The 26,450-nt window shown below is 34.6% G+C and overlaps 1 protein-coding gene across 4 annotated transcripts in view; it reads left to right on the forward strand.

The window, feature by feature from the left end:
• Positions 1 to 26,450, forward strand: part of VPS13A (vacuolar protein sorting 13 homolog A) — a 228,593-nt gene that overhangs the window by 168,174 nt on the left and 33,969 nt on the right. For all 4 annotated transcript variants that reach the window (XR_005530230.1, XM_039242171.1, XM_039242174.1 and 1 more), the window contains exons 53-64: positions 3,475 to 3,604; positions 8,947 to 9,179; positions 11,885 to 12,038; positions 12,625 to 12,771; positions 12,969 to 13,050; positions 13,966 to 14,035; positions 14,867 to 14,972; positions 21,636 to 21,749; positions 23,072 to 23,217; positions 24,428 to 24,509; positions 25,386 to 25,499; positions 26,341 to 26,416. Coding sequence is in view for 3 of the 4 variants with exons in the window: in XM_039242171.1 (XP_039098102.1) it covers positions 3,475 to 3,604; positions 8,947 to 9,179; positions 11,885 to 12,038; positions 12,625 to 12,771; positions 12,969 to 13,050; positions 13,966 to 14,035; positions 14,867 to 14,972; positions 21,636 to 21,749; positions 23,072 to 23,217; positions 24,428 to 24,509; positions 25,386 to 25,499; positions 26,341 to 26,416 (1,454 nt within the window). In the remaining variant the exon portion in view is untranslated. The remainder of the gene's footprint in view (positions 1 to 3,474; positions 3,605 to 8,946; positions 9,180 to 11,884; positions 12,039 to 12,624; positions 12,772 to 12,968; positions 13,051 to 13,965; positions 14,036 to 14,866; positions 14,973 to 21,635; positions 21,750 to 23,071; positions 23,218 to 24,427; positions 24,510 to 25,385; positions 25,500 to 26,340; positions 26,417 to 26,450) is intronic.

Here is a 26,450-nt window from a genome sequence, read left to right on the forward strand (position 1 = left end):
TTTTATGATTATCTATATTATAAAAATAATGAACTGATTGATCAAAGCTGACAAAGAAATTGAAGTAATTTCTCATTTGCCCTTCAATCCATGCACCCTCAAGTACATACAGTGTTAACAGAATTAAGATCTACAGAGAATGACGTAAGTAACTCCTTTATTTACTCAAGGATGGTGTATGGCTGGTAACATTCTAGATCCATACAGAGAAGCAAAGTCAATAATTCTTTATATGCTATGAATGATGTAGGGCGTCATAGTTTAATTCTCTGACAACTGGTTGAGCCTGGCGGAAGCTGAGGTAGAGACCTCTCAGGCTTGTCCTGTGGCTTTGCCCTTGCAATTATCTCTATCTGGTTTAGATATAAAGTGTTTAGAAATCTTCTCTACTGCACTGTTGTAATTATAAAAGCAAGTGATCCTATATTGAAATTCTGAAACCTAAAAAAATTATAGTCTTAATGGAAATTTGTAAAATTAACAATCTGCAGTAATAAACCATGGATTTAAATTTAGAATTATTTGAAGTAGTTATTATATCAAGAACCTCAAACTTTGATTTAATATTAAATAAAGAATCCTATATGCCAGTGATCCCCAAATCTTTACTCCGTCATAGACTTCTCTTAAGCTTAGGCTGCCACCCCCTCCTAATTATCACATAATTAATAGTTGTAATATTCTCATAATTAATAAATCACAGATAAGCTATTTTTTTAAAATCTCCTCTTGTCTAATCTTTCCTTTAATTACCCGAGCTCAGCTTCCCCATATTTCTTATTCAAGTAGATTTTTAAAATCTCTATAGCCTTGTCTCTACTAAACTCTCATTTGCCACCAAAGGTAGGTTTCCAAAAATACTAAATATAATCTTGTCTTCCTTGTTTAAAGTTTTTTAGTGACTTTCCATATCTTCTAAAGGAAAATATGTTTCTAGGCTACCTTTCTGAACATTTCTCTTTCCCTATACTTAGGACCAGTTGAGTTTTTGTTTCCTGATCCCCTGGGTCCCTATGATCCCTTCCCTCACTGCCTTAATCTGTGTACCCGGTGTTCTTTTTTTTTTTTTTTTTTTTTTTTTTTTTTAAAAATTTTTTTTTATTTATTTCTAGAAGAGAGAGAGGCAGTGTGAGCAGGGGGTAGGGTCAGAGAGAGGGAGACACAGAGTCCGAAGCAGGCTCCAGGCTCTGAGCTGGCAGTCAGCACAGAGCCCGACGCGGGGCCCGAACCCATGAACCGCGAGATCATGACCTAAGCGAAAGTCGGACGCTTAACCGACTAAGCCACCCAGGCGCCCCTAGTGTTTGTTTATTTTTTGAGAGACCCTTCACAAGCAGGGGAGGGACAGAGAGGGAGACACAGAATCCGAAGCAGGCTCCAAGCTCTGAGCTGTCAGCACAGAGCCACATGGACTTGAACCCATGAACCAGGAGATCATGACCTGAGCTGAAGTCTTAACCAACTGAGCCACCCAGGTGCCCCTATGCACCCAGTTTTCAATTGTACCTTTACATATGTAGATAAAAGCATTTGTCACATTGCATTGTCATTGTCTTGTAAGTTTAAGACTATATGCTTGTGCATGAATAGTTAACATTCTGAGGACTCTAGTTACTTTGTTTTCTTTCAGTTACCATTTCCTATCCAAGATAAATTTGAGATGAATTTTTTGGTAAAGAAAATTCTTAAGTGAGTTAAACGGATGAAAATTTGTATGAATTAAAAGCATTTCTCAATCTTTTTAAACCAAGTTTATCTTGTTTACATTTGATATTTTTTCTCATGGAATAAACAAAAACTATAGGACTGTTGCCTTCTCTGCTTTTCCTCCCTTGGATTTGCTATTTGTTGTTATTAATATGGTTATTTCCTACATATAAAAATTATAACTCAGTTTTTTTAATTCCATTGAAAAATTGTGAAAAGAAAACCATGATCCTGAAAGCCCAACACTGTCAACATTTTGATACATTTCTTTTCACACTATTTTACTGTTGCTATCTGTCTATATTTCTGAATCTCTTGTTTTTAATAGCTGTTATAAGCATGTAAGTTTGCTTTAGAACACAGTTTTTAATGAATGTGTGAACTTTCATCATTTAGATACACTATAACTTTTGAGAATTTTTTTGTCTAATTTTATAATTTTTAATAAAAATCTTTAACCCATTTGTAGTCCTTCTAATAACTAATTTAAGATTTCCTTGCCTTTTTTTTGGAATATGGATTGTTTTTTTCTCATGATGATTTGGAAAATACATGTTCTGGGTTTTTTTTTTGTTGTTCTTGAAGATTTCAGTGTACTTTACATTTTGAGAGTGAAATAATACCTGCTAATTTACCCATCAGTAAAATGGAATACTTTCATATTTTTAGCTTCTCTTTCCAAATTCCCAGTTTCCTATGCATATAATTTGGAATTTTTGACTGAAATTAATATGAAATGGTTAGTTGTTTTTTTCTTTTAATGTGTTTATTTAGGGCTTTTTTTTTTTGGCATTTGACAAGGTGATTTGACTGGTTTAGTTGCTTAATATTTTTACATCTCAACTCTTTTTTTTAAGTTTTATTTATTTACTTAAGTAATCTCTATATCCAACATGGGGCTCGAACTCATGACCTCGAGATGAAGAATCAGACAGACGCTCTTCCAAATGAGCCAGCCCGGTGCTTCTACATCTCAATTCCAGATTTTATTTTGAGGCATCTCTGGCTTGGTTGGAAAAAGTCTTAGAGTTAGCTTTTCATTAAAGGTTTGTGGATAGTTATGCTATTGGTTGTTTGAGAATGTCCTGTTCTTGAAAATATGACAATTTGACATGAAATTTTAAGTTCTAACCTCTTGTCTCAAAATTGTATAGACATTGCTCCATTGTTTTCTGGCATTCAGTATTAGAGAAAAATGTGAGACCAGTCACTTTTATTCCTTTCTGGGCAACTCTGATTTTCCTATATGTTTGTGAGCAGATTTCCCTCTATTTTCTTAAAAATTCAACATACTACAAAGATGTGTAGGATCATATTCTGTTTTCACTAATTTTGTGTGATGCCTGGTCATGTTACCTGTAGAGTTAGCTGCTGCCTCAGTTCAGAAATGTTATATTCTGTTATTTCTTTGGTTTGTAACTTTTCCAGTTTTTTTTTTTTTTTCTTTCCTGGAATCATTTTTGAGCTGGCTGAATTTCTTAGATTTACATGCCAGGAATAATTTTATTCAACCATTCATTTGTGTTAAAAATTCACAAAGAAGTTTCAAACACATGCGAATCTTTATTTTCTAAATGAGACAAATATTTTCCTGAAATATTGTCATTATTTCTTTAAAAAAACGTTTTTCATAATGTAAGGAAAAAATTTCAATCTACTGATAATCAGAACTGTCAAATCTCAGTGGAGTCAGAATTAAGTAATATTTTGGGTTCTTTATATATTCATATATTTGCACTGAATGCCTATTTTTACTATTTATGGTAGTTCTCTCAGTGAAATAGAAGATTCCCTCCCTCCTGGAAAAGCGGTATTTTACACCTGGGCTGATCCAGTGGGCACTAGAAAGCTGAAGTGGAGATGTGGAAAAAGCCACGGAGAAGTGACGCAAAAGGATGTACGTATCGGGTTGAGTCTTAGGTGTTCTCAGCAGCCTTTTTGTTTGTTTGTTGTTTCATCTTTTTAAAGGTATTCTCTGTAAGCCTTGCTAGTTTTTTGTTTTTTGTTTTTAATTTATTTCTGAGAGAGAGAGAGCGTGAGCAGGGGAGGGTCAGAGAGAGAGGGAGACACAGAATCTGAGGCAGGCTCCAGGCTCTGAGCTAGCTGTCAGCACAGAGTCCGACGCGGGGCTTGAACCCCTGAACTGTGAGATCATGACCTGAGATGAAGTCCGACGCTCAACAGACTGAGCCACCCAAGTGCCCCCAGCCTTACTAGTTTTAAGGACTGTTTTGAGTCTGTACTTCGAAAAAACTGCCGAAGATTTAAAAGCAGTATTCAGACTTTAATGAAAAACGTTCAAAACCAGAAAGGGCCTTATTTTGTCTATATCATTGCTTGCTGTTTTTATGTTATAAAAGGTAAGCTGGGCTTAGGTCGGTGCTTTTAGCTCTCACCTCGTAACAGATGCATTCTCCATAATGACCCTCGTTTTAGGTCACTGTGGTTTCTGTGAGGATCATTTATGGACCCACAGAAGAATTTATGTTTTTTCATAATGTATAAACATTTCCCAGTAACATTTTGAATGACTTTCAAAAATTTATATTAAAATTTTATTAGTCTTTCAAAAATCATCTTAATTTGACCCCTATTCCAGTGTCTTTTTTCTTACCACTAATTATTATTTCTTATCAGTGGGCCAGAGGTTATCTCACTCTCATTTTGGAGGAAAAACTGAATCATTAATCGTTTATTATAGGTTTGGTTTTGCTTAATAGTCTGTATCAAATTAAGGCAGTTGCCTTCTACTCTTTAGTTTGTAAAAATATGCGTGTGTGTGGGTGTATGAAGGAATGAATACTGAAATTTTTTTTTAAAGTTTATCCACTTATTTTGAGAGAGAGAGAACGCACACATGCACACGCACAAATGAGGGGGAGGCAGAGATAAGGAAAGACAGAATCCCAAGCAGGCTCCACACCATCAGTGCAGAGCCTAGTGAGGGCTCGAACTCATGAACTGTGAGATAATGACCTGAGCCAACCAAGATCAAGAGTTTGATGCTCAACCGGCTGAGCCACCCAGGTGCCCCATGAGTATTGAATTTTTATCAGTTGTAATGCTTTTAATTTTCTTTATAGAGATAACTGGACTTAATCATATTTGGGAGAATGAAGGATGAATTAATGTGGTTATTTTTTAAATATTTGACTAACCTTGTGTTTCTGGAATTGGTTTGCTAATGTTTTAATGTTTTACTTTTGCCTGTATTCACAAGAGAGTACTGTCTGTACTAGACTTTGATACTATAGTTTGCTGACATCCAAAACATGTTTGGAAATGCGTGTTTCTCAATGAATATATACAAAATTCGTATAGAATTCATCACTGAAGCCATGCCATCTTAGTCTGAAGTTGTTTTTGTAGGAAGGTTTTTAAATTATGAATTCTGTTACTGTATATAGGACAAATCAGTTTTCTACTTCTGTCATTTTAGGTTTTCTAAGAATGTGTTTATTTCCTCTGATTTTCTGATAGAGTGATTAAAGTGTTTTTATAATATCCATCTTTTATCTTTTTAATATTTACAGTGATTCTCTTTTTCATTCTTAGTATAGATTATCTGTGCTTTCATTCCTTTTTCCTTGTTAAGTTTTACTTAGGATTTATCAGTTTTATTCTTAGTTGTTTTTTTAATCAAAAAACCGTTGCTTGTTTTTCTGATGATCTCTGTTGCACATTTGTGTTCCTTTTCACCAATTTCTGCTCTGATCTATATTTGATAATTTTCTTTTAAGTTCCTGAGATAGATACTATTAGTCTGCTCATACTGCCATGACAAAACACCTTAGACTGTGGGCCTTAAACAACAGAAATGTATTTCCCACAGTTCAGGAGGCTGGAGGCCTGAGATCACAGTGCCTGTGTGGCGAGGTTCTGGTGAAGGTGGTGAGGACTCTTCTTGCCTTGCAGATGATCACCTTCTCACTGTGTCCTCACATGGTGGAGAGAGAATGAGTGAGCTCTCAGGTGTCTCTTACAGGGATCGAATCCTGTTGGATCAGAGCCCTAACTCCTCCTTTATGATGTCATTTAACTTTACCTCCAAAAGGTCCTGTGTCCAATACAGTCACTTTGGAGGTTGGGACTTCAATATCATGAATTTGGGGGTGGGATGGGACACAGTTGAGTTCATAGCAGATGCCTAGATCACTGTTTTTTAGATTTTCCTCACTTTTTTTTTTTTTTTTTTTTAAAGAGACGATGTGAACGGGGGGAAAAGGGCAGAGGGAGAGAGAGAAAGAAAACAAGAGAATCTTACGCACAGTGAGCATGGAGCCCCAAACAGGTGTGGATCCCATGACATTGGGATCATGACCTGAGCTGAAATCAAAGTAGGACATTCAGCTGACTGAGCCACCCAGGTGCCCCCACCCTCAGATTTTCTTGATTTTTTTTTTTTGATGTGCCTGTACTCCAGTTTTAGTCCTTCCATTTCTATGAGACCACTCATTATTTTTCTGATTTTCTTAACTTCTCAGTGTCTGCTTCTACTTTTAGAAATGGCATTTGACTTTTTGAGAAAGCAAGTCCAAATATGACATTCATTTTCATTGCCTTTATTTCTCTTATAAATCTTAACTCTCACTGCCTTGGTAGCTTTTCTGTCTTTTCAAACATGTTTTCCTTTTTATATTTAAATATATTATTTATATTTATTTATAAATACATTTATATTTATATATATTATTTATATAGATATATTTTATATCTAACAAAAAGGTCTTGTTCTTACCTGGAGGGTTGGGCCAAGACCATCTACTCATCAACTTCTAAGGCAGTAACTCATAGTAATTTTTCAAAATTAAATTTGTTAGCATATGGGAATGTCAGGGCATTTTGTGTATTGATTTTTACATCCAGAAAACTCACTGAATTATTAATATTGGCTATTTTTTATTTTTCTATATGGACAGTCATGATACAAATACCAAGAGTCTTGTTTTCCTGTTTTTAATCCTTTCATCTTTAATTTCTTTTTACCTTACTGGACTGGCCAGGATCTTTGTATACTATTGAATAGAAGTGGTGCTTACATGTATTTTTGCCTTAAACCTTATCTTAAGTTATATATCTTCAACATTTCACCTTTAAATATAATCTTTGCAAAAACTTGGTATTTCCAAAAGAAATAGGACAGTTTGACAAGAGGTTAAAAAAATAACTTCTCGGGGCACCTAGGTGGCTCAGTTGGTTAAGTGTCTAACTTTGGCTCAGGTCATTATCTCACAGTTGATAAGTTCAAACCCCACATCAGGCTCTCTGCTGTCAGCTCAGAGCCTGCTTTGGATCCTTTGTCCTCCTCTCTCTCTCTGTCCTTCCCCTACTTGCTGATGTGCATGCTTTCTCTTTCTCAAAAGTAAAAATGAACTTTAAAAAACAAAACAAAACAAACAAACAAACAAAAAAAACCCACCTCATTAACTCTTTGTTTACTAAATGTTTTTATTACGGTTGGATATTGAATTTTATAAAATGCTTTCTTGCAAATAGGTGCTATTTTACTTGCATAACATTTTATTCTTGCCTTAGCCATCTATCTTGAATCACTTTGTGTCAGAATTTAATTCCTCATGTAGAATTGCCTTGAGTGAGTCCTTGTTGATGTTGAAATGTAGTACTTTTTGTCTTTAGGCATCTTTATTTTGTACTTTTCACTGAAGGATATTTTTGCCGAGTAAGGAATTCTGGGTTGAGTGTTATTTTCTCTTAGCATACTGATAACATTTTTCCGTTGTCTTCTAGTGTTTCTCTTGTGGAGTCCAGCATAGGTTTTGTTTTGTTTTTTCTTGTTTTTTTGTTTAATGTATTTGAGAGAGCTATTATTGACCTAATTTTAATTTTTTTATTCCTAGTTATTAGAATTTATTAAGGAAAAAATTGTATTTTTATATAAATAATCTCATTTGATCTCTTAGTACTTTTGCATATTTATATCACAGCAGTAGCTACAGTTTATAAAGATAACATCTGAAACCCACTATAGAAAATTAGACTTCAGAATTATTTGGAAATAAATCAGTTTTCTTATTTTTCAATGTAGTTTTAATGCTGTGTGTTTTATTTTAGAAAGTATTATAAGTGATGGACTCTTCCTAAGTATTGATTTTATGGGAACTCCAGTTTTTGATGTCAGTACATTATAACATGAATGTGCACATACAGTGTGTTCTGCCCCCTCCCCCCCACCCCCCCCATCCTGTGGGGATTATATTCCAAGACTCTCAGTGAATGCTTGAAACCACTGCGAGTACTAAACCCTGTATAAACCATGTTTTTTCCTAGGCATACATACCTGTGACAAAGTTTAATTTTTAAATTAGGCACAGTAAGAGATTAACAACAAAAACTAATAAAATGAAACAATTATTTACTATAATAAAAGTCATATGAATGTGATGTCTCTCTCAAAATATCTTGTGCTCTACTTTCTTATGATGATGTGACATAAAATGCATACATTACAAGATGAAATGAGATGAAAGACTTAGGCACTGTGATATAGTATTAGATTATTGCTATTGACCATCTGACCATATGTCAGAAGGAGAATCATTTTCTAAAACATGGTTGATCACAGGTAACTGCAACTATGGGAAGCACAACCACAGAGAAAGAGGACTACTTTCCTATATATTAAAATTTCCTGTTGATCCGAATATTCACTAGAATTTCATGGCTGACTGTTAATTATTAGAATTTGCTGTATTTATCTTGTCATTGAACTTCAAGACCCTGATATCAACACAGTGCTTATATATAAGGGCCTCCTGCACAGTTAACCCTGTAATGAATAGCTCTGCTTTGTAGAGCAGCAGCTGAAGTCTCAGGTATTTTTTTTACCGTATTTCACTTAGCTGTAAGGAAATATAAATTTCTGACTCAGCAACTTTTTAGCATCTAACACATTGATTAGTCTTAAAGCAGAGAAAATAATACTTTGTGTTCTTGATTAACCTATAAAGGAAGACTGTTTAGTTAGATTTTATTAAGATGTTGAAAGAACAGTTGACCTGTCTTCTTGATTAATAACTTAATGATAAATGACAGTAGCTAACATCAAATGGTTTCAATTATGTAAGCTTCCAAATGTTATGCAATATTGATTCATTTAGTTTATTCAGTCCTTTGAAGGAGCTGCTGTTACCATTGTCGGTAACATTTTTCGGTTGTAGAATCTAGATTTCCTGTTAAGAACAAACTCTAACTTTTTATTTTTTGGTGGTTTTGTTTTAGGATATGATGACACCTATAAATTTGGGGAAAAAGACCATTTATTTAGTTTCATTCTTTGAAGGCTTACAGCGTATTATTTTATTCACCGAAGATCCAAGGGTATTTAAAGCAACGTATGAAAGTGAGAAAGCAGAGTTGGCGGAGCAAGAAATTGTGTTGGCCTTACAAGATGTTGGAATTTCCCTTGTCAACAATTACACAAAGCAAGAAGTAGCCTATATTGGCATTACAAGGTTAGATGCATTAAAATTTGGATAAAATTAAATGATTAGTTCTTAATCATTAAGAATGGTGACTGTAAAATCTAAAATAATGTAGTTTAAATTTTGTAAAAATGCTTTTGAGATTATTTTTTTTGCCTTTTTGAGATAAAAATATATCAAAAATCACATTTAAAAATCCTGTATTATGTTAATGATTCTCTCACCTTTCCAAAAAGTTATATTTATTCAGCTTATGAAAGGTATACCTTATGTAACATGTTATAAGGAAAATTTTCATTTTCCATTACCACCTACCACAGTGTAAGATACAGGATATATCCTCCATAAATAGTTGTTGGAGGAATAAAGCTAATCACTTTTTAATTTGACCTTGACACTTTAAGATATAATACTGAATTTATCATTCCCCATATAAGTCATCTTACAGTAAAACACTTTCCTTTCCTTTATTTTGATATTTCTGTTCAAAATACTTTAAGTAAACTTAATTTGTATATATTTGTGTGTATTAGTGCCTAATTTGAGAGCATCTCCAGATTCCATTCTGTATAACCAGGAAAATATAGTTTTAACCCTTGAGTTAAACTCTCAAATTTATACTCTAAAGGTATGTGGTACAGATTTAAATACGTTTTTCTACATAAATTCATCTAGAAATACCCTTGACTTTCCAATGAACGGAATCCACACCATTTTAAAAAAATATTAAAAACGATTTTCTTAAAAAGGTTTATTCTCAAAAAATGTGTTTGTTATTTGTTAAGTGGTATGCTAAATAGTGTGAATGCAAAGAAGGATAATACATGGTTCCCATCATTCTGTTTGAGTGAATACAAATTGTAGAGGGAATTAAAAGAATTACTAAATAACTTAATATACTTAAACAGGGTGAAGTAATTTTAGAATGTGGGTGGATGTTTTTATTCTGTATATAGGTCTCTCAGCAATTCTTCAGTAAATTATTTGTCCCATTCTTTCCCTAGGTCTCTTAGATTACTGTTTCACGCTTCGTCTTGTTTTAAAAACCCCATTGTCTCTTTCATCTCACTGCTTTGTATCCTATTTCACTGAGAAAGTTAAAGTTATCAAGGAAACTTCCAAAGACCTACCCTTCCAAAAATCACAACTTCCTACCCATGAGCATTTCTTACCTACGTTCTGTGCCAACATCTTCTCCACAGTAATTATACCAAAACATGTGCTCCTATTTAAAAATATTTTTCAACTTTGCACTCTATTCCATTTCTTCTTGCCTTCTTGAGGCATTGATTGAGCAATTCTCTTCTTTCTCCTATGTCAATAATTTTTGGGTCTTTATTGGATTATTCCCATCAGTATTATTTATTTCAAATTTAAAAATCCTCTTGAGCCTACTTTCCCTGCTACCTACTGTGCATTTCTTGGCTTCCATTTATAGCCAAACTCCTCAAAAGTGTCATCTCTATAAAAGAGTGTAATATGCTCATTATTTCTCTATTCTTTTTTAACCGCTTCCAACAGGATTTTACTTTCAGCACACCAGAAACTGATCTTGTTTAGATCCCCATAGACCTATGTATTGCCATGTAGTTACCAGTCCTCATGTTGCTTAAGTTGATAACAGATACCTTTTTTCCTCTCTCTCTCTCTAATTAATGTGGTTAAAAAAAAAAATTTTTTTTTTACATTTATTTATTTTGAGAGAGAGGGAGGAAATGCGATTGGGGGAGGAGGAAGGGGAGGGGGAGGGGAGGGCAGGGGAGGAAAGGGAGAGAATCCCAAGCAGTCTCTGTCCTGTCAGCCTGGAGTCCTACATGGGGCTCCATCATGACCTGTGCCAGAATCAGGACTCAGTTGCTTAACACACTGAGCCACCCAGGCACCCCAAGTGTGGTTTTATTAAAGCACAGAAAGAGCTGCCACACAGATCCTTCTTGATAATTTTCTTTGACTTGACTTCCAGGATACCTCCTCATCCTTGTTTTTCTTTCTTTCCCCAAATTCTCCATCTCATGTGTTGGTTCCTTGTTTTCTCAACTGCTTAATATTGGGTGCCCTGAAGCTTTCAGATAGGAGTCCTTTTCTCTGTTTCAGATACCACATATATGTCAAAAATTTGAGCAATATGTATATCTTTAACCAGAATTTTGTCCTGAACTCCACATGTGTATATCTACTGCCTACACAAGATAGCTACTCTTACATCGAAGAGACTTCTATTTTCTGGCTTCCCACCATCTGTCTTCATCTTCTACTCTTAATGGTCTCTCTCCCTGAAATTCTCTACTCTGTTGTCTGTAGGGTAACTCGCTTATCTCCTGTAAGGTTGCTGAAGTCTCATCTTCTCAATGACACTGAGCTGTTGTACTACTGGCATTTCCCAGTACTCCAGGTCTACCTCACCCTGTCTACTTTTTCTTTTTTCAAAAGCATTTCACCACTTACTATATTAGAATATACTAACTTATATTTGCTATTTTTTGTCTGTCACTCAGCGAAAGTAAAGCTCCAATATGGCAGAGATGTTTACCAGTAATATCCCTACCACTGAGAATAGTGTCGTAGTGAAGTCTAAGTACTGATTGAATGAATTCATATTTTTAAACTTGCAGTGTGCTTGCATAGAACTGAGGATATTGTAAAATTTTACTGAAGGTTTTGCAACTCATGTAATAAGCCAGCTACGGTGAAAATGTTTATAAATTGGTACCATGATTTTTGCTTTCATATGTAAGTTCTGATGTGGTTTGGGAGACAAAGCCCAAGAAGAAGGCAAGATGGAAGCCAATGAGTGTAAAGCACACGGAGAAGTTAGAGAAAGAATTTAAGGAATATACTGAATCTTCGCCTTCAGAAGATAAGGTTATTGAGTTGGACACTAACATTCCGGTAATATTTTTAAGTAATGATGTGAAGTTTTCATTTTTATCAGTTGTTGTAAATAAAAATATTGAGCTTTTTAGTTTACTTATTTTGAGAGCGAGAGAGAGCAGGAGGGTCATTGAGAGAGAGAGAGAGAGAGAGAGAATCCCAGGAGGTTCTTCTGTACTGTCAGTGCACCCCTCACGAGTGAATTTTTAAGGAAAGTCTGGTTTCTTACTAAACAGTTCTCTCATACATACTTTATATAAAATACTTTAAAGAGATAGTTGTCTATATTAACAACTCAGACTTTCTCTTAAGATACTTCCTTTGTTAACAAGAAGCCAAAGTGTTGTTTTAGTTATTTTACTAGTTAAATTATTTTTTATTATTTTATTTTTTAGTAAATTATATAAAAAATGATAATTGAATATTTTTGTGAATTGTGTTTAAAGATTCAATCTAAACCTAATAAAGTTGTAAATATCCAATCTAATCAACTATTAGCCTACTTTAATTAATATTGTCTTTAAAGTTTTTGGTACAAATTTCAGATTTTAATCAACTTATGAATTCAGAGAAATTGTATTTTGGGGTGGGGCTTGTTTTTCAGGTTCGCTTCACACCTAGTGGTACTAACATGAAAATTCTTCAACCACATGTAATAGCTATACGAAGAAATTACCTTCCAGCATTAAAAGTAGAATATAGCACATCTGCACATCAGTCATCATTTAGAATTCAAATTTACAGAATACAGGTGAGCTTGAAAAGATACTCAAATTATATTCTTAAGGAGCATAGCAATAAACCCAGTGTGTTCCCATGGTTGCTCTAGTACTTCGGTTTCAGTGTTGAACTAGACTCCTTGATTCCTTCTATTTATTAAATCCTGTGATCCTAGTCAGGTTCTATAATTAACATATTAATATACCAACCTGTTTTTTATTTTCATAGATCCAAAACCAGATACATGGTGCTATATTTCCTTTTGTGTTTTATCCGATTAAACCTCCCAAGTCGGTCACCATGGATTCAGGTTTGTTTGTAACTTAAATTGCCATAAAATGTTTGTACTGGTTTAATGGTTTATTTTACTATAAAAATATGAAATGAAACCATTCTCAAGTTTAGTTTCTATGGGATTGTTAGAAAATTAAACAGCATAGAAAAAGAACAACAAGTAATCAACTAAAGTCGGTGAAATACTGAATTCTGAGGAAAAGATTAATTAAAAATATATGTTTACATATTTAGAAATACTACTTTAAAAAATAGACTACTGGTTTGTAAATCTCTGATCTAAAAGCCAGCTAGGACCTCTGAATAAATTGTAAAGAAATTCAAATTCAAAGTGGTTTCCAGCCATGGAAACTGTCCTGTATTCTCCAAGTCAGTGTGATGACAAGTCCATTCTTCCATTCTCCTCTTCCCCTTCACATTCTTTCTATCTTTTCTATCCTTCGTACCCTCACTTTGTCTTTGCCATCTGCCCTTGCCTTCCATCTCCTGCCTCTCCACCACTGGCTCTTAACCGTCTAAGGTGGTGTTCATAATCTGCTTGGAAGCTTTTGACCATTGTACATGCCCAGGCTCCTCCATCCAGAAGTTCAAGACTGGACCCTGAAATCTCTGTTTCCAAATGTTAGCCTTGAGTGCTCGCTTCGGCAGCACATATACAAAATGTTAGCCTGGTGATTCTAATGCATACTTCTACTTTAAAATCACTCACTAATGTAAAGGATTAGTTACCCTTAAAGTGAATACAGATAATTTAAAAAACCCTGGAGTCTGAAATTAAGACACTAATGGATCTTGCAAGTAGTAATTTTAATTGATACTCATAATTTAGTAAATAATTTGGTTCTCCATTGTAATGTGTATTAAATTGCAATAAAATGCTTATCTTTCACTTAAAGCATCATGGGATTAATCATATTTATTAACTTGGCAGCTCCAAAGCCCTTTACAGATGTCAGTATTGTCATGAGATCTGCAGGCCATTCTCAGATTTCACGTATTAAGTAAGTATCTTAATATATTTTTTGTGTGTTTATTTAATGTTTTGATTTAAATCTGTGAGCTAATTGCACTCTTTAAAAAAAAATTTCAGATGAGTCAAATGTTTAAAAGCAAAATACTGAATTATACAGGTCATTAGGAAAAATTTATTATTTTATAATCTTGGAGAGTCAAAAGGCTCTGAGTGAAATATATTTAGGTATTAACTGTGAGTATTTTATTACTTTCTTATTTGTTTTCTGGTATGTTTTCTGTAATTACTGCCTATCATTTTAGAAGCAAGAAAGAAAATAATATCTTAAAGTTAAGTCACCATTCTGTCTAAGAAGTAGAACATTGACAGAAGCATCCATCTACATTTACTCCCCTATTTCTTGTCTTCTCCACCCTTTCAAGGAAGATAGACACTATCTTCACCACTTGCTTTTTAAAATATAATTGTATTAAATATATGTATTTAAACATTATGCTTCTTTGTGTTCCTTTTATTTCCTAATTAAAAAATTTTTTTCAAACTGAAGGTAGACTTTTGAGACTGCATTTTTTCATTCAACTTTTTACTAAAATTTATTATTTTTATTATATGTACCTAGAGTTTATTATCACTAGTGTATAATATTCTGCTGTATGACTATATAGTATAATTTACTTACCAGTTTTCTCTCTAAAGGCATTTTTACATTTTGAGTTTGTTGATGTTATGAACAACTTTTTGTTGTTCATCTAGAAAATCCTAAGTTTCAACATTCTAATAGTTATCTAACACTTTTGTCTAATTAATTTCTTAAGGCACGTAATCAATGATTTTTAAATGTTTTCTGCTTTTAACACAGGTACTTCAAGGTGTTGATCCAAGAAATGGATCTCAGGTTAGATCTTGGGTTTGTCTATGCTTTAGCAGAACTTATGACAGAAGCGGAAGTAACTGAAAAAACAGAGGTAAGTTTTAAAATGATAGCATTTATGGGAAGGGTTGGGGAAGAGGAAAACTAAAAAATTATAAATTCTTAAAGGTATTTACATGGTTTCAATCCACTTTAAAATTACAGATTTTTAATTTTTCTTAGGCTGCTGCAGTGGGCAAAGTGGTAGAAATCACATTTTCAGATTGTAGATGAAGTGTAAGACAAGTAGCCTATTTAAAGTGTGTTACCAAATAGGAGGAAAAGTTTTAAGCCAATAGTAGTGAGTCGTAGTCATGTTCACATCACTGTTTTTTCCCATTTTATTTTCCTGGGTTACTTTTGTTTTAATTAACAACTTAGAAATTTGGTGTGACCAGGATATTCAGTGATCAAAGGATAAAAATAAAAGGTAGTATCTTACTTGTGACTGAAAGACTATAAAATCGCAGTGATAGAGTAGATCAGATATGATCTCTTTTTCAGCTGTCTTCATAAAAAGAATCTTGTAGATAAGACAAATTATATGGATAAAAGTAAATATACTTTTTTCTTTTAATAGCAGTTTATTGAGATACAGTTCACATACTGTGTATTTTAATCATTCAAAAAATGCAGCTCAACGATTTTTAATATATTCATAGAGTTGTACAGCCATCATCAGTATCTCATTCTAGAACATTTTCATCATCCCCAAAAGAACCCATACCAGTCCCATACAACTGCTAATAATATCCTTTCGGGCTATAGATTTTCTTACTCTAAATATTTCATATTAACAGAATCATGCACTGCATAGTTTTTGGGGTTTTTTTTAATTGGGCTTCTTTCACTTAGCATGATGTTTACAAGGTTCATTCAAGCTGTAGCATCTGTCCGTACTTCTGGCCAACTAATACTGTGTTGCTATAGATACATTCCACATTGCTTATAGCCCATGCTCTGTGGATAAGCCACATTTTGTTTATCCATTCATCAGGAGGAACATTTGGGCTGTTTCCACATTTTGGCTATTATGAATAATCCTGCTGTAAATATTTGTGTACAAGTTAAAATCATACAAAATGTACTAATTTCAAAGTCTTCATCAGCACTTATTATCTGTCCTTTGGAGTCTAGCCATCGTAGTGGATGTGAAGTATATCATTGTGATTTTGATTTACATATACCTGATGAGTAATGATTGAGCATCTTTTGATGTGTTTATTGATCATTTACATATCTTCTATGGAAAAATGTTTTTCAGATTTTTTACCTGTTATTAAATAGGTTGGGTCCTTATTATCGAATTACAAAACTTCTTTATATTCTGAATACAAGTTCCATATCAGATATATGATTTGCAAATACTTTGACTCATTCTGTTGTATTTCCCTAATGTCTTTTTTAGTACAAAAGTTTAATATTAATGAAGTCTAAATTCTTTTGTTGTTGTTGGTCATGTTTTTGGTGTCATCTTTAAGAGTCCTTTGCGAAACCCAAGGTCATTAAGGTAATGAGGATTTAGTCCTATGTTCTAAGCATTATTTACAATCAGGTCTTTCATCCATTTTGAGTTAATTTTTGTACATGGTGGAAGGTAAGAGTCCAGCATCAGTCTTTTGCATTTGGCTCTCCAGTTGTTCCAATACCATTTGTTGAAAGACTATTACATCTTCATTAATGGTCTTGGTACCCTTGTCAAAAATCAATTGAGGGGCACCCGGGTGGCTCAGTTGGTTAAGTGCCCAACTTCGGCTCAGGTTCTCACGGCTCGTGGGTTTGAGCCCCACATCGGGCTCTGTGCTGACAGCTAGCTAAGAGCCAGGAGCCTGCTTCGATTCTGTATCTCCCTCTCTTTCTGACCCTCCCCTGCTCATGCTGCCTCTCTCTCTCTCAGAATAAATAAAACATTTTAAAAATTTTTTAAAAATCAGTTGATCATAATTGTATGGTGTTATTCCGTTGCTGTCTAAGTACATCATCATGTCAGTACTGCATGGTCCTGATTATTATTTTGTAGTAAGTTTTGAAATTGGAAGTATGATTCCTCTTACTTTGTTCTTTTTCAAGATGGTTTTGACTATTTAGGGTCCTTTTTCAAATCCGCATGAATTTTAGAATCAGCTGGACACTTTCTTTGGAGAAACTGGGGGATTATCTGGGGGCTTGACCGGGATTACATTGAATCTATATACTGGCCTTGGGGTTTTGACATATTAGCATATTAAGCCTTACTTTCTTTCAACATTGAATGTCTTCCATTTATGTAGATTTATTTCAGCACTGTTGTATGATTTTCAGAGTGTAAATTTGGCTTTTGTTAAATTTATTATCGAATATTTTATTCTTCTGGTTTGAACAAAATTGTTTTCTTTTAAATTTATTTTTAAAAATTTTTTAATGTTTTATTTATTTCTGAGAGTTGGAGAGAGACAGCGTGAGCAGGGGAGGGTCAGAGAGAGAGGGAGACACAGAATCCAAAACAGGCTCCAGGCTCTGAGCTGTCAGCACAGGGCCCCCCACGTGAGGCCCAAACCCATGAACTGTTGAGATCATGACCTGAGCCAAAGTTGGACGCTTAACCGGCTGAGCCACCCAGGTGCCCCAACAAAATTGTTTTCTTAATCTCATTTTGGTTTGTACACTGCAAGTGTATAGAAATACAGTTCATGTTTTTATACCGATCTTGTATTCTGTAGTCTTTCTGAATTCATTTGTTAGCTCTGCTAGTTGTTTTGTGGATTTTCTTTATGTAAGATCATGCCATCTGAGAATAGTTTTACGTCTTCCTTTCTGATCCAATCTGGATGGCTTTTGTTTCTTCTTGTTTAATTGCCCTGCGAGAACCCCTAGCACAGCAGTAAACATTGAATCGAAGTGTCGAGAGCAGACATCCTTGCTTTGTTTCTGATCTTAAAGGGAAAGCTTTTAGTCTTTCACCATTAATTATGGTATCAGCAGTAGATTTTTTGCAGATAATCCTTTATCTGGTTGGGTTCGCTAATATTCCTGGTTTATTAAGTGTTTTTTTTTATCATCAAAGTGTGTCAGACTTTATCATATATTTTTTCTGCCTGTTTTGGGATGATCATGTGGTTTTCGTTCTACTGATTTTATTATATTGGATGTTAAAACAACCTTCTATACCTGGGATGAATCCCACTTGGTAACATAAATAATTTTTTAAATACTTGTTTGGTTTAGTGGTATTTTGTGGAGGCTCCAGCTCTGAGCCCACAGAGGCTGAAGTGGGGCACAAACTCACAAACTGTGAGATCATGACCAGAGCCAAAGTTGGACACTTAACCAGCTGAGCCACCAGGAGCCCCTAGTCATTTGCTTTTTAAATTAGTTAGAGGAAGAGGAAAAGATTAAATATTTATACTATCTTTTATACTTGCACAGTTGTCTTTGCCAGTGCTACCTGCTGTTTGTTTTTTCATTTGAATTGTGATTACCACTTGGGATCACTTGCTTTCAGCCTGAGGAATCTTCCTTAGTATTTCTTGTAAGACGCACCTACTAGTAGTAAACTCTCAGTATTTGTTTATCTGGGAATGTCTTCATGTCCCTTCATTTTGAAAGGTAGCTATACTATATATAGGATTCTTGGTTAGCAATTTTTTTTTTCAGTGCTTTGAATTTATCCCACTGCCTTCTTGCCTCTTTTCTGCCAGGATGTCAACTATTAATCTTACCAGGATCCTCCTGTATGTAATAGGTTGCTTTTCTCCTTTTGTTTTGAAGATTATCTCCTTGTCTTTGACTTTCAGTAATTTTACTTTTACATATCTGTTGTGACTCTCTTTCCATTTATGCAGTTGAAGTTCATTTAGCTTCCTGGATACAGAGTTCAGTGATTTTAGAAAGTATTCAGCTATTATTTCTTCAGATATTTTTTTCTACTTCTTTTTCTCTCTCTCCTCCTTATACTCCCATATTGTGTATGTTAGTTTGCTCAACAGTGCCCCACATTTCTCAGAGACTGTTCATTTTTCCTCACTCTTTTTTCTCTGTTCTTTAGATTGCATACTCTGTAAACCTTTATCTTCAAGTTCACTAATGAAGCAGTGCATTTAATTTAGCATATAATAAAATGTTTATATTCCTTCTATCAACTCAAATCCACTGTTACCTCCTTCTAGTGAATTTTCCATTTGTTACAGTTTTCAATTCCAGAATTTCTCTTAGGATTTTTTTGTATAATTTTTCTCCTTCTCTATTGATATAATCTATTTGATGAAACATCATCATCATAATTTACTTTCTTAAATATGGTTTTCTTTAGTTCTTTGAACATATTTACAGTGGTTACTTTGAAATATTTTAATCCAGTCTGGTCACATCTAACAGGCAATTTCTTTTGCTTGCTTTTTTCCCAGTGTATGGTTCATACAGTCCTATGTCTTTGCATATCTCATAATATTTGATTGGAAACTGGACATTTTAGGTGACATACTATAAAAACTGGCTACTGGGTCCTCTCCTCCATAGCTTATTCTTGTTTCCAGCTTATTTATTCATTTAGTAACTAGATTTTTATATTGAAGTCTATCCCATGCACACCCCTGATTTTGCCTATGGTGTTTAGTTTTTCAGTGTTGCTCCTCAGAGAGGTGAATATTTGGGACAGCCACCATCACCCTGGAATAACTGGTTTGGGGGCTGGGCCTTCTTATCTTCCCACAACCACACCCAGCTCTTATGCTCCACTAATTGCTGGCTGAATGCTTTATTTTTTTCAATAGTACCTTAGGCTATAAATTGCTCTGAAACTAATCCAATCAAATTTGAGGGTTTTTTTTGTTTTTTTTGTTTTTTTGTTTTTAAGGAATTGACTGGAGATCAGTGTTTTAATACTTATTTTGACCTTAGGAGGACCCCTGTAAACTGTTTCTGGCCATTTCTGTCATGAAAACTAACAGGCCTACAGTTTAAGCTTATCTTCATTGAATCAATGATTTTCCTTCTAATTGCCTTTCACCATGACATTCACTGTTTCCTAAAGCCTAGGCTTGAACTTTTTCACCCTCTTGTAGTTGAAGGCAATTTTTTGGGAAAAGATTAGGAACTATTTTAAAGTTTCTTTGCCCTCTACCTCCCTACTCCCCAGGTAAAATCTCTGAACTGGAGCGTCAGAGCTGGGAGAGGAACAGGAGTGATCAGAACCCAGTATTCTCAGCAGTATCACACACAAATAGAGCCTTTGTTCCAGGAGTAGTTGGGGGTAGCAGCCGAGGGGCAGAGAATGGAAGCTCCCACATCCCCCGTAATGTAGCATTAGCAGCTGGGAGCTGGGGGCAGGATGAGAAATGCTGACATCTTTATGCCTCCTGCGCGGCAGGTATAGCATTCAGGGAGACTAGGCAGAAAGGGAGCTTTGTGTTCCTGAGTAGAGCAGGTGAGTGGCACTATGGCTTAGTGAACTAGGACAGGGATCCGTGAGAGTATTCCTTGTGCAAATACCACTGATTCACTTTTCTTACCAAATGTTTGTAGATTTTCTTGAAAAGATGTTTAATTTGCTTATACCCTTGGGTTCATTTATAGAAGCCTTAAATGTTTGGGTTTTTTTTAAATAAATTTCACCAGTTTCACTGGGGAAGCTGGTCACACTGTCATCCCAGAAGTCAGTTTCCAGATACTAACCTTGTAATAAAGCTATCATTTTGATATTTTTGATGATGGGTTAAATGTGAATGTTGAGCTGTTTCTCAACACATAGAAGTAACTTAGATTTGTGAGTGTTGGAAAGAGAATAATGTTGTTTGTCAAAACTGAAAGCCATAATCACTTCGTGCGACATCATTTTCAGAGCCTTCCCCTTTTTTATTTATATTACTAGCCTCTGTAGATGTCAGTGAGGTATTTACCAAAAAGCTGCAACTGGAATGTGATTCTATTTTTTAAAAATATATTCCTAAGAAAATGTTGATGGAAGGACACGTGGTGGCTCAATAGGTTATATGTCTGACTCTTGATTTCAGCTCAAGTCATAATCTCAAGGTTGTAAGATCGAGCCTTATGTCAGGCTCTGCACTAAGCTTGGAGCCTCCTTGGAATTGTTTCTCTTCTCTCTGCCCCTCCTCCACTTGTGCACAGGCTCACAGTTGCGCGCGCACTCTCTCTCTCTCTCTCACACACACACAAACACAAACAAAATAAATGTACATTAAAAAAAGTATTGAATTGGATTATAGTAGCTTTTTGAGATAAACGTAGTCACAAGAATAAAAATGTTTTTAGGGGTGCCTGGGTGGCTCACTCAGTTAAGCATCCAACTTCTGCTCAGGTCATGACCCTATGGTTCGTGGGTTCGAGCCCCATCTCAGGTGCTGATGGCTAGCTAAGAGCCTGGAGCCTGCTTCAGATTCTGTGTCTCCCCCCTCTTTGACTCTCCCCTGCTCATGCTGTCTGTCTCTGTCTCTGTCTCTGTCTCTGTCTCTGTCTCTCTCTCTCTCTCTCTCTCAGAAATAAAAACATTTAGAAAACTTTTTAAATGTGTTTAATGGATTACATGGAAACGTAGAAGATATGCTTATCAGTTTATAAGGGACAGAGCTTTACTAACAATAGAAGTGTTAGGTTCCCTTTAGATGCAGTAACTTTCCAATCACAAGCAAAAGTTGAATCTGGATGTTAGAGGGGAGTGTTCTGCAGTATATGAACTCATACAGATGGATCCCTTAAGTTTGTAATACTTGTTTGTTTCTTATAGGTTGAACTTTTTCATAAAGATATAGAAGCTTTCCAAGAAGAATATAAAACAGCTTCATTAGTAGATTCATCACAAGTCAGCCTCTATGAATACTTTCATATATCTCCCATCAAGGTAGGAGAAAATAAGTCATTTTTATTATCCTTGATAATCTAGGTGAATAGCAAATTGACTTCATCTGTGTGGGGAGATGAGCATGTAAATTATGTTCTCTAATAGCATATAAATTGTGTAAATAAAAAAAAGAATAATCCTTAAAAATTTTTATTTATACTTATAATAATTTTTTACCATGTGGAAATAATACTGGACCCATGTAAAACATGTACTTATGTTTATATCATGACCTAACATTATGTTACCTTAGTTTTCTGTTAACATGTTTAATGACAGTTTTCAAAATTTTGTGTATGATTGTGTATTATTTTATTGAAGTATCATTGACATATAACATACATTAGTTTCTGGTGTATAAGGTAATGATTCATTATTTGTATACACTTTGAAATGATCACCACAATAAGTCAAATTACCATCCATCACCATACATGTTAAAATTTTTTTTTCTTGTGATGAGAACTTATAAGATTTATTTACTCTCTTAGCAACTTTCAAATAATGTAATATAATATTAACTGTAGTCTTTAAGTTTTAAATTAATTCATAAAGTAATCTTGATTTAAAAACTGAAGATTGAATGCAACAAAATACAAGTTCTTAACACGAAGTTTCCGAATTACATAATACTTGAAGATTTTTGCATAGCTATGTATACGTACAGTGACTATGTTTATGATAGGAAAAGTGTGTGTTAACTGGTTTTACCATGCTAACTTAATTGTAATAGTTGACGCACTTACTTTTGGAGATATTTGGGTTATTTCAACAACTTCAACTTCTAGATTATTAATATTATTTAAAAATATATACAAATTATTATTTTCCTAAGTTTACCAAAAGAATTGGATTGAATCTAAATATCATTAGCCAACATTGCTGAATTTAAAATTTTAAAAGAATTGTGGGGCGCCTGGGTGGCTTAGTCGGTTAAGCGTCCGACTTTCGCTTGGGTCATGATCTCGCGGTTCGTGGGTTCGAGCCCCGCATCGGGCTCTGTGCTGACTGCCAGCTCAGAGCCTGGAGCCTATTTCAGTCTGTGACTCCCTCTCTCTCTGACCCTCCCCTGCTCCCGCTGTCTCTCTCTCTCTCTCTCTCTCCTAGAAATAAATAAAACATTAAAAAAAATAAATAAATAAAATAAAATTTTAAAAGAATTGTATTCAATTTTAAATTTCTTTAACTTTTTACATAATTTTGGTATAAAATAGGTAATTTTGAGATCTTTATGGTGTAGTAAATTTAAAGATTGAATTTTAAAAGTTAAAATTGTCAGTTTGAAAATAGTTCTTAAAATATTTCTCTCTTTATCTCTTTAGTTGCACTTAAGCGTTTCACTGCGATCCGGTAGAGAAGAAGCTAAAGATTCAGAAAAACAGGAAGGACTGATGGCGGTTCATTCCTTAAATCTTTTGCTGAAGAGTATTGGTGCCACTCTTACAGATGTGCAAGATGTGGTTTTTAAGTATGTTTAATATTCAAATCTATAAATAGATTAAAAGATCATTTTACATTTGCCTGAAAACTTTATAAGTGAAAAGTGTGTAAAGGACGTTGCAGATCATAGGCAAATATGGTCTTTATAGTTAAATGGAATATAATTTAACATATTACCTGCTAAGCCTTAACTATTAAGGAACAGAATGATTATTAAGTAAGTTCCTTAAGAAAGAGAAACAGAGGCCATACAAGTTTATGCATTATAAAAGGCCTTGCTGGCCTAGGGAAGGATTCCTAAGAAGTTCCTCTGTGTCCTCAAAGGTATGGTGCTGCAAAGATATGGCCTCAAGACTTATAGGATGAAGATTTTTCAAAGCATATGTGACTAGAACAAAACTTATACCATGATAGGGGAAATGAAGGGATTCCTTTAAATGTTACAGCCAAGAATTTACATTTTAATGGGAGTCATAACAGAAGCTATTAGAGTATGTGACCAAAGAGACTAAAGAAGTCTGAGTGAAGATTTCAGATGAAAATGACCTTTTCAGGTAGCACCTAGAAATGTTATTAAGAACAATAGTAAGAATCAGTGTGTCCAGTAAGATGCAATTCTAAATCTAGGTAAAGTTAAGTAACAAATTAGAGAACATAGAACATAAAGAAGATAGGTTTGAAGGTGTTGGGAATAGGGTAAGATTTCTAGTCCCACTGCTGTCTTATCTGCTAACACAGAGCTTCCCACGTTGTGGATCTGATATATGCTGTGACTAGGTTAAAAGTAAACTGATCTTGATTCCTCACCTGTCACTTGATCGGACAGGACCTGCAGCAACTGAACCCTGGCCATTCTTGAGCAGCCCCTTCCATTTATCTCAGTGTGTCAAACATTTTCTGTGTGGGTCATGATGGGACAGAATTGAGTAATACAGTCCATATGTACAGGGTCTCTGAATCCCCTAAATTATGTGAAAGCATGTATAGGTGGCTGTTTTGAGCATAAGATCCATAGCTTCTGTAAGATTCTTAGAGGGTTCTTTGACCAGAATGTGCAGAGATACATGTAAAAGAGTAGATTTTCTGATTGGCATGAGAATGTACTGAAAGGAAAGATTTGGAGAAAAATTCTAAAGAAAATGAAACCATTTGTTAATGTTATAAGCATTCTCTTCACCTTTCTCCATCATCTTCTCCATCGATACACACCTACACACATATTTATATGTGTTTTTCAGGCTTGCATTTTTTGAACTCAACTATCAATTCCACACAGCATCTGAACTACAATCTGAAGTAATAAGACACTATTCAAAACAGGTTTGTCTGAGATTATTTTACTTTTTTTTTTTTTTTTAATGTTTTTATTTATTTCTGAGAGAAACAGCGTGAGTAGGGGAGGGTCAGAGAGAGAGAGAGACACAGAATCTGAAACAGGCTCCAAACTCTGAGCTAGCTGTCAGCATAGAGCCCAACATGGGGCTTGAACCCACGAACCATGAGATCATGACCTGAGCCAAAGTCGGACGCTAACTGACTGAGCCACCCAGGCGCCCCTGTCTGAGATTATGTTACAAAGGGACAGATTAATATAAAATAGTGAAACCTTTTATGTCTTACATGTAGATGTGACAAGGAAGTGAACAGCCATTTTCAAAATTTTTTAACTTTTTCTCTGAATTGTAGAAAGAAATTGAGCCCTGCCACCATTTCAGTTTTTTGCCCTTCTGGTTTTTTTGTTTTGGTTCAGTTTTTGGTTTTTTGGTTTTTTGCCACTGACATACTTTCTGGATCATTGTAGACTTAAACATCTTTAAATAAAATATTAACTAAGTAATTCACCAGACTTACTTTAAAAAAATAGTTTCAAGGGCAACTGTTTACTAGTAACTAGCTGGTGAACACAAGGTATTTTTAATGTAATTGTGTTGTTGAGTCAGCTATATATATTACTTGAAAGGATTTTTTTCCACCTTTAGAAAGACTGCTGTATCTTATGGTATAACTTACAGAGCATCTGAGACCACTGTTGTATAGTGCACAGATCACTAAGCCTGAGTCAAGATGTGAGGGTCTAGATTCTAGTTTTGCCATTTACCCATTATGTGACCCTGGGTGTTAGCCTAAAAAAAAAAAGTACTAAATATTAAAAAAAAATTTTCTGGTTATCTGATTAAGTTTGTGTTTCATTTTCAGGCCATTAAGCAAATGTATGTACTCATTCTTGGGCTTGAAGTTTTGGGAAATCCCTTTGGCTTGATTAGAGAATTTTCTGAAGGTGTGGAAGCATTTTTTTATGAACCTTACCAGGTAATAAAATAATTATTCTTACATTGTTCAATATATCACTAATACTCTGAATACATCATGCATTCTAGTTGTTAACTTGAGGTGTGTGTGCAAACAGATTGTGGGAGATAAAACAAAAGGACATGATTTTGCAGCAAACAATGGTAAGAGAGATTGGGAAATTTGGAGGGATACGTTTACCTTTTTCCTAAAAGTTTAAACTTAAAACATTAGAAGATACACTGAATTATAAGTACTCTTTTGGAATATTAAAGGTCAGGAAACTTCATTCTATAGTAGAAGGAAGATCACCATAGACAGGTGCTCTTTGCACTATTGTGGGGACGGTAAAAATAACTGTGCAGGTGGACACTGTGCACAGCGATCTTAATTGGTGGAAAAAATTATTATTTAGTGTCCCTTAAAATTTTCTGTTAAAACATTCAAAACACTCTTACTTTCACTTTTCAATGTAGAGGGCAATCAAAAAGTAAAACTATTATATTATTGTACAGTATAATTTAAAACATATGAAATACTAAGAATTAAAGTGCTGTTATTTCTTTTACAAAAATTATCAGGAGTAGCCTGTGCTTACGTTTTCATCCTGTAACTTACGGTACAAAGAAGACATCATCTGTACACTTGGGTGGATAGTCCTATTCCTGAATTTGGATCAACTGATTGTCGTTACTTTCAGTGTTGTGACGTAGCTCTGAGAATTGTGAACGTGCAGTTTTTTGCTGGTGTCACTTCCTCTAGGACGTTTTTATTTTTGTCACTACTGCTTTCCTCATTTATATTAATACATTCACCTTTAAAATATGTATATAACCTTTGTTGTTATTATTTGACCCTTTAGGGAGCCATCCAGGGTCCTGAAGAGTTTGTGGAGGGGATGGCCCTAGGACTGAAGGCACTAGTTGGTGGAGCTGTCGGTAAGAAACAGAATATGTACCAGGTGTGATTATG

The sequence above is a fragment of the Hyaena hyaena genome, unplaced genomic scaffold (assembly GCF_003009895.1).
Source record: "Hyaena hyaena isolate Hyena2069 unplaced genomic scaffold, ASM300989v1 scaffold_206, whole genome shotgun sequence".
Taxonomy (NCBI): domain Eukaryota; kingdom Metazoa; phylum Chordata; class Mammalia; order Carnivora; family Hyaenidae; genus Hyaena; species Hyaena hyaena.